Source organism: Populus alba, chromosome 6 (genome assembly GCF_005239225.2).
Source record: "Populus alba chromosome 6, ASM523922v2, whole genome shotgun sequence".
Lineage (NCBI taxonomy): Eukaryota > Viridiplantae > Streptophyta > Magnoliopsida > Malpighiales > Salicaceae > Populus > Populus alba.
In genome coordinates, this window is record NC_133289.1 from 3,676,223 (window position 1) to 3,689,307 (window position 13,085).

Genomic DNA, 13,085 nt, shown 5'->3' on the forward strand with positions numbered 1-13,085 from the left:
CTGAATTCTGTGTTGTTATGTATACAGGGACTCGAAACCGAGACCTCGCTTAAACAGAACTTGCTTATCACTTGAACTAACCCCCGTTGATTCCCTATCTGTTTGGTTAACTTGCGGCATGGGAGAACAATTTTTTTATGGTGTTGACAATAATCGGTTTTAGCTCTTGACTTGATATAATTAGTGGATTAATATAACTATGAAGATTAATTTATTAATGGATAATAAGTCTAATCAATGTTTGAAAATTGAAGTGGTCATATTAATTTTGCTTGAATAAAAAGTTCTAGAAATTAATCGCCACCCTGACTTCGGCCCTGAAGCCGGCGGACCTTTTCTGAGCATGGGCGGTCGGCCACCTAGTTTTGAAATGTTTAATCTAGTAGTTGTCCAAAATCAAATCCAATTGGATTAAGCTAGTCTCTGTTTGTTTTTGGACATAAACAGACAATGAAGCATTTCCATCCCCCATTGCATAAACTACTGCTACGCATGTAGAATTGTTTAAAATCAAGTACAAGAAGAGCAGACAATATCCATCAACTGGTGTGTGTGTGTGTGTGTGTATTTCAGTTTAGGATAAGGTGGTTTCTGGACAGATCTATATTCTATCTTTTATTTACCTGGTAAGATAATTATTTAAACAAAACTCATTTATTTGAGTTGGATCGGGTTGATATCCATTGAATTTGAATTAAATTTTCATTTCTAATAACATTAAAAGAAGCTACAAGGCTTTAGAAAAACACTATAGATACAAACTAAAAAATATTATTCATTGGAATAATTGTCTTTCACGCCACAAAACTTAAAACTATCTATTAAAGGTATTAAAGTTCTTTTACATAATACATTAGTTATTCTCAAATTAATCAGGGGTAAATAAATATTTTCACATTTCAAAAACATAGTGAGAAGATTGAAATGCTTTTAAAAGCAAAAAATTAAATATTAGCATTAAAAAGAAATTTGATATTTTCAAAATGATTTTTTTATAATTAACATGTTAAATGAGAGGTAATTTTGTATCTATTCAAATATAAAAAAAATTTAAAAATACAATAAAATAACCATAATAACCTTGAAAGTCAAAATTTTTAAACCGATGTCAATAGGCTTTTTTTATCTTTTCATAAAAATAATTTATTATTATTATCATGTTAGCTCAAGAAAAATTTGATATTTGACTGAATATAAAATTTTAAAAATGAACAGGAATTTGCAAGATGTAAAACTTCAAAAACAAATTAATACGACTATATGTTACTATTTAGATTTTGAATTCTAAAAATAATAAAAAAAAAAAACAAGAAAAGAGTTTTCGGCAAGGCTTAATTACTTTCTGTGCGTGATCATCGAAGAAAAAACTTAGTTTTAATATATGAAAATCTTGGTATAATGACACTTGACTAAGAAAAGAGAAACTCTTCAACCATTTTTTAGTTTGGATTCTTTTATATTTGAAGGATCTCATTTTGTTGGGTGTTAGTTTTCAATTCATATGATCGTGATCATATATAGTAGTAGTTTAGTGGGGAAACTCGAGAAGATGCCAAGTATTGCACTTAATTATTGATATTTTATTTCTTTCTATTTTTCATGTCTCCTTCCTTTACTTGTAGTGTGGGAAGATTTCTTTTTCTTCTGTTGACTATATACTTTATAATCATTTCTTGGCTTGATATATTATCTAGAATTAATTGAAAATAGATTTAATTTAATGTTTTAAAGCAATGGAATAGTCGAGTTTTTTAAGTCAATATTAGTTTTTCTTGGTAAAGAAGTTCTAAAAATCGATGCCACCATATAGAAAATATTATTATTTTTAGTTCCATCCATGTTATCATGTTATAGAGAACGTTTGGAAATGCGAATCAACCTGTATTTTTAAAAAATCAAAATTTTTTTGTTAAAATTAATTTTTTTAATGTTTTGAATTGTTTTGATGCACTGATTTTAAAAATAATTTTTTTAAAAAATAAAAAAACATCATTTTGATGCATTTTAAAATGAAAAACACTTTAAAAAAATAATCATAACCACACTTCCGAACATGCTCATAATCTTATAAAAAAAAAAAAAAAGGTAAGAGTACCTTATGATATGCACGCATCTTCAAAAAAACAAAAGCATTTTATTGATAAGAGAAAGGATAGGGACACATTATGATTATGATGCTAACATATCACGAAGAAAATAATTTCTAGCTATTTAAAATTTATAAAATAGATATAAAATATACTATCAAATTATTAGAATATTATCAGTTTTATATTTAAATTCTTTTTTATCAATTTTTTTTAATCAAATTTACCACTGAATTATTTTACTTTTTTAAATCAAGGATTTCGGTTATAATCACTTAACAAAAATAAATAAATCCTTGTAAAATGACATTGTTTTTTTATATAAAAAAATTACAATTTAGATGAAAAATTGATGTAAATTTTCAAAAATAAATGAAAGTTTTTTATTATATTTTTTTGAAAATAAGGGAAAAATTTATTCAAAGATGATAGCGTTAGGATTATATATACTTGAGTGATTTTTTAAAAATTCGCTCAAAATTATTTCTATCAACATCATGATGTGAATCTTTCATTATGGCATGATGATATTGCCTAGAATTACTGCTTACGGTCAGATGTGGTGTGCTGAGTGATGGTGGAAGGTTAACTTTTGTTGGCCAACTTGTTTGGAAGTGCAATTTTTTCTAGTGAAAAACCAACCATAGTTTTTCTTTGATTGGTGGGCTGCGACACACTCAAAATTTTTCAATCATTAAAAAAGATGTTTAGATGACATTGAGATCTAGAAGATTGATTTGATTAAGTTTTATAAATTCAGTTAATTTAATAATATAATTATAAGAAAAAGCATTGATAACAAATAAAACAAACAAAAAAAATTAATAATAATTAACTATAAAAAATGAGTTGTTGGTATGATACTTAAAGGTGAAGAAAGAAAATGTAAATCTCGTGTTTTAATAGCAGATTTTTCAACTAAAAAATAATAAATTAAGAAAAAAGTTATTATGGCTAGAGATGAGAATCTCCATTAAGTTAGTTAAAATCTCGAGCAAAAATAAATAAATAAGTAAATAAGAATCCATACAAAAAAAAATATTGGTATTTGAGGTTTTGACAAAAATACCATGAAGGGTATAAAATGAGTGGCATTATCGTAATTAAAAAAAAAACTCCTTTCTTTTTCTCTTTTAAACTCGTCGGTCATGGGTATGGAGCATGATTGAGTGATCTCTAGCTAGGATATCAAACCTCATATATTGTGTTTGAGAGTTATTGCTGTTATTTACATATATTTTTAAGCTAAATGAAATTTTAGGTAAAGTCTTTATGTAAGGAAAACTCATGAATTTTTAATTAAGTTGGATGAAATTTTGGGTAGAGTCCCCATGCAGGGAACACTTTGTCGAAATTTTGTTAAAATTTGGATGATTTGTTGCTTTAATAAAAAAAAACAAAGAATTCTCTTATAAGATGGATATATATGCAATGTAAATTTTGTATTATTTGCGATAAATGGGGTAATTTAGTATAAGAAAGATTTTAAGTAAACAATTACCATATTTACATGTGTATGATGATATAAAATGAATAAAGATGCATTAGATTATAGGCCGTTACAAAAAAGCCTATTGGAAACTCACTGTCACTCTACTATTGACACCGCTTCATCACAAAAAAAAACTCACCGAGACAGTTCTTATGCCACCGCAAAAGACTTTATGATGACTCCAAAAAATGCCACACACGCTATTAGAGCCATGACTTGAAAAGCAAAACAAAAAATAATATCATGAAGTCAGCATCTCATGCTTATGTTTAATGAATTAAATTAATTTAATTGAAAAATAAAATTTCTTTTTAAAAAGTTAAATTTAACAAAGAATGATAAATTAAAAAACCAGAGATAACCCAAGTTATTTTTAAAATACATGAAAAACCCTATAGAAAACAAATATAAAAAATAACAGAGCTCAATCTCCAATTAAATAAATGATGGAAGATGAAATTGAAAAATCATGAGCTTAAAAAAAAAAAAAAAAACAAGCAAACCTAGGAAAACCTTCTAAACGTGTTTAATCTTCCAAGCTCATAACCCGTGAAATTATATACCTTGACTCAATATAAAAAACTCAATTCCTAACCAATTTAATATTGAAGAATGAAACTGGAAAAAAAAATTCAAAGTAAAAAAAATAGTAATTAAAAAAGTGAGGATCAAATTTGATAGGAAAAAAAAAACTTAAGCAGGATAAAATTGTAAGAAAAAAATTAAAATAATTATAGACAAAACAAATAGCAATCAAGAGAACAAGAACTACTTTTGAAAGATAATAAAATAGAAGGGGTGAAATTGAAAAAGAATTTTATTTTTATAGATTATTAAAAAAAAAAAAGAAATAGTAATCAAAATGATAAGGACCAAATGTTAAATTAAAAAAATTGAAGGGGTTGAACTCAAATTTTAAAAGGGATGGTGTGAAATTTGAGGTGGATAGAGAGAAGGAGAAAAAAAAATGATTGCCGACGCCAAACTGGAGGTGTGTTTAGCACATGCACCACCCCATTATGGAGTGGACACCAAAACCTTTTAAATACCACTTAGAAATGCATCATTTGGTGACCGGATGACATTGAACGCATAGTCTAAATCGCATGAGGGTCACTCACCTATTGTTATACGCATGCGTAAGAAGTGTTTTTATTTTAAAAAATTTAAATATTTATTAAAATACAAAAAAGCCCTTGAATTAACTTTACATTAACAAAAAAAAACCATCATGAAAAGACCCAAATGTCACTAGAGGATAATTTTGTTAATTTTGAACGATAATTACGTAATATAACTTTAATAAAAAAAAATGAAAAAAGACAAAAGTTCATCGGCTTTAGCCTTCCTTTTTTTATTCCCAAAGTATCTAAGTAATTTAATTGTTCTAAAAAATTGAAAAGACTAATCTACCCCCAAATAATTTGAAAATGACATTGAATCGTGGTAAATAGATCATCCTACCCTTATATCCTAACTTAATAGTTTTTGTAATAGCCTATATTGATGGGTGAGGACTTAGGGGAAGGCTTTATATGAGCATGCTCACCTTGATTTATACAACGCGTTTTAGGGCCATGTGTGGCTGCCAACAACAAATCTGTGAGATCTGTGGGTTAAAGCAAACAATATATTGCTAATGGGGGTGAGGTGTTACATTTGGTATAAGAGCCCGACTTGTTGGCTATTTAATGATGCTGACGAAGTCGTCGGGCTTCTTAAAGGTGGTGGATTGTAATATCCCACATCGGCAGGTGAGGATCTGGGGGAGGGCCTTATACAAGCATGCTCACCTTGACTAGTAAGACGTGTTTTGGGGCCATGCGTGACTGTCAAGAACAAATCCGTGAGACCTGTGGGCCAAAACAGACAATAACTTGCTAGTAAGGTGGGGTGTTATATTTTTTTAGCTAGGGGCAAGTTTGTCAAAATACTATTCCATTAGATAATGTTCACTGGATTACGCTACACTACAAGTAGGATCAAAAGTTGTTTTAACATAAAAAATATATAGGCTTTGCTAATATTTTTTCTAGTATAAATTTTTTTTAACCGTGTAAGGATTGACCCGATCAACTTGGCAGGCCCAAAAGAAATCTGGATGACCAGTAAAAGCGTAGTTTGACCCAAAATAAAGATACAAGGTGACAATTGTGTTTTTATAAATATTGAGATGGCAACATATTATATTAATTCAGGTTAACTCAAATTATTCTGCCAATCCGTATGTCGGGTTATGAGACTATGATAACCCCATAGAAAGAAAATATAAAAAATTATGAAGCCTAATTCTCAATAAACCCAATATGAATGATGAAATTGAAAAATAAATTAAAAAAAAATGACTAGAAAAAATAATTCAAGTCAACCCAAGCTAACCTTTTAAACTCGCATCCTGAACCATGAAATTAGGATAATCCAATAGAAAGCAAATTGAAATAAATTATGAAGCTCAATTCTCAATTAACCAAGCGTTGAAAGATGAAATTAAAAAAAAATGATTAAAAAATAACACAAAAAGCCGACACAAGTTAACCCAAGTTAATCCACTAAATGCATGACCTGAATTATGAGATGGGAATAACACCATAAAAAACAAACCAAAACAAATCATAAGCTTAATTCTCAATCAACTTAACGTTTTTATGATGAGATCGAGAAAAAAATTCAATTAGAAAAAGGAATGAAAAATTGAGTCAACCAAGTTAATCCGTCAAACTTATGGTCTAGATCATGAGATTGGAATAACCCTATAAAAAAAATAATAAAAAATTATAAACTCCAATCCTTAATAAATCTAATGTTGAAAGATATAATTAAAATTATAAAAAAAATCACAGATTGTATAAAAAAAAGGCAAAAAAAACACTCTTACAGTAGTATTTTTTTAAGGAGGGGTACATTAAAAACTCCTTCTTCTTTAGTTTTTTGTTAATGTAATTGAAATTGAAAAATAAAAAAACATAGCCAAAGGAGAAAAAAAAACACTATTAGAATAAATAGTATTTTATGAGAAGAGGTACAATAAAAATCACCCCTCAGTTTTTTGTTAATTGTTTCTATTAATGGTAATTCAATCATTTTACTATGCTAAAAATAATATAAGAAGACTTATTTGGTATTAATCAATTTGATAATAACAAATAAACCTCGTGAAAAAATTATTTGCCTCTTAATATTCAATTCATTAGAATATTATTACATTGTAGTAATTCATAATACAATGAGTCTTGATCTACAATAAAATATTGATATATATTAATTTTTTTTATTTTTTATTTTTCTTGAACCATAATAATTCTTGTATATTCTTTTCTTTTTTTAAATTCGTCCTTAAACAAAGTATTAATTATTAACATGTGACTAAGGAACAAAACATTCAACGTTATTTTTCCAGATGTGCTCACGTGTCCTGTTTTCTAGAAGAGTAAAGGAAATTAGCGAAACTCGATCCCAATGGGGACGACTCAAGATTCTTCCCTTTACTGTGCCATTGTCCTTATCCATGCCCAACATGCTCTGGACTTTTTGTGTCCTGCTTTTCTTTTCTTTTCCTCTTTTTTTTTTTTTTTTTTTTTTTTTTTTTTTTTTTTTTCATTCTACCACGAGGAGTATTCTTTGTATTTTCTACATTTATCATATTGATTTTTTTTTTCCAAACTATATATACTTTAAGAATGCATTCTTCACATTAACATGATACATTTATAAAATTTTAATTACTTTAAATACAATTTTAAAAATGTTTTTGGAAACACGCCCAAATAATATTTTATGAAAATTTAATTTTTTTATTTAAAGTTTTGATGTTTTTTAATCTCAAACCCTACATAAACAGATTAGTGGATTGAACCACCGGGACTAGCCAAGTCCACCGAAGAACATGTCGTCTCTGCTGAGTATTAACCATAGCTATGCGCCTATGCCGATGCCATGTGTGTTAGGCACAGTTCACACCACCGTGATCAGGTAGATGAGGGAGGTGGCCGGTGGGCAAATGGGAAAGGAAAAGCTGTGGTTGGTGAGGGAACTAGCACCCAATTTGAGTTATATTTCTATTGAAGATTTTTTTCATAAAAATAAAAAATAAAAAAACAGAGAGAATTTTAAAGATGAAGTCAAGAAAGCTCAGCGACCAAAATAAGAACCTTCTATTATGTCCAAATGCCCTGAATTTCCACCTTTCTTTATCAACTTGCCTTTTCACTCTTCACCATAACGCGTCGGTACACTCACCGATCTCATTGCATAATGTTTCTCGTCACCAAATTAGAGGATAAATAAATTTCAGATTTAAATTTAAAATAAAATTGAAGGAAAGACTTTCCTGTTCTTCTGGGTTCTTGATCTTGTTAATGAAGTAATTAAAAACCTCTTTTTTTTGGTCAAAGTGAGAATCTTTCTATCAATATAAAAAAATAACTCTACAAAAAAAGCTAACGCAAAGACCTAATATATAAAATACAAGTGAAATTCGTGAGATCTAGCTGGAATTAAGAACCCTAACAAAAGATTTACTTGTTTCTTAGAAAAGCATTCAATAAATTAACCCAAACAATAAAAAAGATTAGTTTTTCATCAAACCTGATCGATCAAGCATGAACAAGGAATAATTTAGCTATGCATATATGCCACAGTAGCAGCAGAAAATCTTTGTTGTTGTCTTTCATTGACCAGTCAAACTGATTACTGCAACGATCAAGGAACAAGTGGTATGATCCAAAGGTGCACACCATGCATTCCTAAATAGTAAAATTTGGACCAACACACAGCATGAAACTAAAAGTCACACTATAAAACCATATTATAGTGTCATACAGGACATGGTTTATTCTGACTATATATATATATATAAGAATAGTCTAGCCTTAGAAAATACGTTCCAACCATTTCTTTCTTCTTGAAAAGAGAGAGAAAAGAGAAAGGAAAGGACCTTGCATTTCTCATGAACTGTGGAGTCGTCTTGCTGGGTTTTTATTGTTGGGGTTGGGAGTTCTTAACAGCCCTTCTTCTCTTCTCTGCCTCTTCTCCTTAGAAATCTTGTAATATCATCCAATAATCTCCTTTTCTCTTTGTTTTTTTTTTCATTTCTTCTTTTTCTTTGAATAAATTCATGGCAGATGACAAGGGTTTATTAGAATATGTTAGAAAATCAACCCCGCCACCTTTTTTATTAAAAACCTACATGTTAGTGGAGGATCTGGCGACCGATGATGTGATATCATGGAACGGGGAGGGGACCGGATTTGTGGTGTGGCAACCGGCAGAGTTCTCTCGTGATCTCCTACCAACACTCTTCAAGCATAGCAATTTCTCCAGCTTTGTCCGGCAACTCAATACTTATGTATGTATTAAAGTTTATACTACCCTTTTTTTGGTTCTTGATTCTGCATGGTATATATTTTATCTATTCAAAATTCTTAATTGTTTTTGGTTTAGTTGACTTAGTTCTTAATTAAGAATTTGAATCGATCATCTTCTTGTTTTTTCCTTCTTGAATCTTTTTCTAGGTTGTTGAATGGAAGAATATAGGTTAAATGGCCCTGTCTAACCTAACTCGCTACTTTGTCTTAATTAATCAATTAATTCTCCTAAAACTTCGACTTTAGAGCTTGGTAATTCCAAGTAAAGTGAGTCAGAAGTTTCATGTCTTGCATCGTTTAATTTATTATTATATTTTTGTTACAAAAAGGAAAAAATTTAGAAGCTACATGATTTTTGGTGGATTTTTTCAACATGAGTTATATATATATGTTGAAAAAAATGCAGGAGGGGGCAGGGAGGGGGGAGGGTTATAAAGGTAAATTAAAATAGTGTAATTATATAGTACACGCACTCTTTTGTCTCTCAAGTCATCCTTTTCTTGCAAGGTTTTTAGTTTCAAATCTCTTCTTTTTTATACTAGAAAAAAAAAAAAGGAAAAAAAAGTAACTCCAAACCTGGAGCAATACGATCCTTTACTAATTAATTAACCACAATTAGATAGACCCTAAAAAAGTAATGATGCTAATCAAGAATTTTTCAAAGTTTTGTCATTTTGTTGAGGCACGTTTTGTTTTGCCTTGTTTGAGTCGAAGGACAGATTCCCTATGTTTCTTTCGTGTCATTGTTATGAACAGGGTTTTCGAAAAGTTGCAACGAGCCGGTGGGAGTTTTGCAATGACATGTTTCGGAAGGGAGAAAGAGAGCTACTACGCCAAATTCGTCGAAGAAAAGCTTGGACTAACAAGCAACAACCTATTGCACCTTTAATTCAAGCCACACCACAAGAGTTTGAAGAAGATCAAAGATCATCATCCACTTTATCATCGTCCGAATACACTTCTCTAGTTGATGAAAACAAACGACTCAAGAAAGAAAATGGGGTCTTGAGCACTGAGCTTACTAGCATGAAAAGAAAGTGCAAGGAGCTACTTGATTTAGTAGCTAAAAGCGCACATTTGGAGAAAGAAGAGGAAGATGAAAGGCCAAAGTTGTTTGGTGTGAGACTGGAAGTCGAGGGGGAGAGGGAGAAGAAGAGGAAGAGAGCAGAGATTAGAGAGAGTGCAACCATTTTACTATCTCAATCCTGCAAATAAAATGTGTGCCGTGTAGAATAATCCAAGGACAAGTCATCAGCTACTAAGACAAAAAAATGAAGTAGCTAGCTTAATTAGACACAGAAAAGTTTGAAGTTGTATTCTCTGTTGTTGTTGTTGTTGTTGTAGTAATGAACAAGATCTGTACATTGCCAAGTACGTATCTTTAAGGGTGTTAAAACGGGCACAAGCCCCCCTTATGTTAGCTACATGATTGAGTGGAGTTAACATATGTTTCTTGTTGTTGAAAATGTATAATATATACAATTTTACATGGTTTGCTTGGCAGTCCAATTGCCGTTCGGAGTAGTAATAAGTTACAATATTTATATTGCTCACACAACCCAACTCAAAACTCTCTATTTATTAATTTTTCTTGGATATATAGCTAGTGTTTGATACATGCGATTTGGCAGAATATAGGTAGACAGAATTTTTATTATTATTATTATTAATATGAATATTCAGGTTAGGTTGGATATATTTCGATTAATCTATGAGTACTGAAATATACAGATTTAATATTACGGGGCTTGGTTTACGTATGGGATATGGCTTGGTTGACTCGTGAGGCAGGCTATATCTAGTCTAACATTTTGACTTGAAAAACATTATTAATCGGAGGAAAAGTCCGGTCGTCATAGGAGTGATCAGACATTTAAGCCGGCAATACTTCTTACTTTACTTGAGGTTATAATTAAAGTATGTTTTCATGATTAACATTATAAGAAAATTGCTGCAATTAGATATATCATTTTGAAACTGTATGCTAGCTGCTTATAATTTATATATGATCAGATCAAAAGTTTGATTACAAATCATTTTCCATTGATGTTATTGCCTCCTAACTTGATCAAAAAGGAAAATGGCAACTTGTATGGGTCTTGCCATATGATTTGACCTGTCTCGTTGGGAGATTGAAAAACTACAACCTCCGAAAAAAATAAAGAAGAAACAAAATGGTAAGAAATGTTAATGGCCGACAAAATTTCACCCATTACCAAATTAATAAATGACAAGTACTCTGATATTTAACCAAGAAGAAAAAAATGTTCAACACATGTTCCTTTTCCTCGTTTCACTTGTAAAAATTGAATTATAAATACAGTGAATAAGACAGATAAATATTCTTCAGTGCACTAAAAGAATATTCTCTCCCATGATCGTGTTTAATCTTTCTAACATAATTTTCATATCTGGCCGATTCAAAATTCAGGTTTTAGATTTTGTTCACATCACTAAATTATTCAGGTTAATTTATTTTATAAAAAAAATTAAAACAACGTCATTTTAATAAAAAAAATAAAAATCAACGAATTGTAACTGAGTTTTTGATCGGATCACACTATTTTTTTTTTTTTCAATTCGGTCCAATTCTAGCTTCGGATCAGCCAGGTCTAGGTTGGATTTCAAAAACATACTTTCAAATAAAACACATCTAAGCAAATAATTGATTTCTAGAAAGGACAAGGCATTATGTTGACAATTCTTAACGATCAGCTAATTTTTCCAAGAAAGTTTCACAATGGTTTGAAAAACTGGTGAGCATAGCATGGTTGGTGGGCAACAACTTCAAAATTTGAACCATGTGTTAATTACAGCATTCTTCTACTCCTGAAAGATGGTGCATATTGACATCGAAATGATTACCGTATTCGGAAAGAACTTGATATTGAAATGGACGATTGTAAGAGATTAAAAATATTGTTCGGGAAATTAGCCCTGGCTGGTTGGCGATTTCACGTGTTACCTACTTATAGTTTCATTCCTGATGAAATTTCATCAAGAAAGACCTAACCCGATATCAAATTAGTCACCAAAATTCGTTGGAAAAATTAAATATTGTTTGGTAATTTTAATATATATTCGAACATCAATATTGACTAAGAGATTTCCACTGACAACCAAAAAGATAATAAAAATAATAATACAAGGATTAACTGGTGACCAAGTCTTAGCTAATTTGATGACTTGTAGCTATGAAAACTTACATGTAATTAGCTATGAAAAAATAGTTGTCAAATCTAGCCTGATTTTATGGGTTTTTACGAGTTTATCAGCTGATTTATCATTAGAAACCTAATGTAGAATGGGTTTGAAATTAAATTGACTAGAGGTTTGAGCCAGTTAAACTCGGATACCCAACAAGTTAACCCATGATCTTACCAACCAAAACCCAAATAAGAGACTTCGTCAACATTTTTTTTTTCTTTCTTTCTAAAACAATGTCTTACCAAGTCATGGTCCCAGCCCGACAGGGTATAAAATGAAGGTTTCTAAAGAAACAACAGGTGTATATCACTCTCTTCACGTGCATGTGGGGTATGTAAACTGATATTTTACTTTTGGTATTTGTCCCTTTCTTCTCCATCTACCTTTTCCACTAATTCTTGATCATGAACTTAAAAAGGAAAGAACAAAGTCAAAATTATTGTCAAGTTCCAATTCAGTGGCTTTTTTCTTTCACACAATGAGTATCTAGGTGCTCTGAGATAAAAGTAGGTTTAGAAATGTGATTGTAGTTATTTTTTAAAGTATTTTTTATTTAAATGTATTAATAATATTTTTTTATTTTTTAAAAATTATTTTTAAGATAGTATATCAAAATATTTAAAAATATTAAAAACATATTAATTTAAAGCTTGCTACCAAGTTTTAAGTTGCAGGGATACAGAACTTTTCGGGGCTGTGTGCGTGCATGTTTCGGCTGAAAAGTTGCATTGTGCGGAAATGCATTTTGCATCCTAAATTGCAAGTTTCATTTGTCAGGCACCTAGTTAGGTGTTAGGACAAATGCCATGTGTTCAGCAAACAAAAATTTCTTTGCAACACGCACAAGAGGGAAAATATCATTACATAAATATAGTGGAAACAATTTGATGGATGAAAGAAAAATATATACAGACCAAATAGATTCTAGTTGACTAG

General features: G+C 30.2%; 1 protein-coding gene across 1 annotated transcript; it reads left to right on the forward strand.

Moving 5' to 3' along the window:
• Positions 1-8,434: 8,434 nt before the first annotated feature.
• LOC118053167 (heat stress transcription factor B-3) lies at positions 8,435-10,431 on the forward strand. The gene is made up of 2 exons (XM_035064337.2): positions 8,435-8,923; positions 9,699-10,431. The coding sequence occupies exons 1-2, from the start codon at positions 8,693-8,695 to the stop codon at positions 10,155-10,157; spliced, it is 690 nt and encodes a 229-aa protein (XP_034920228.1). The 5' UTR covers positions 8,435-8,692; the 3' UTR covers positions 10,158-10,431.
• Positions 10,432-13,085: the final 2,654 nt, after the last annotated feature.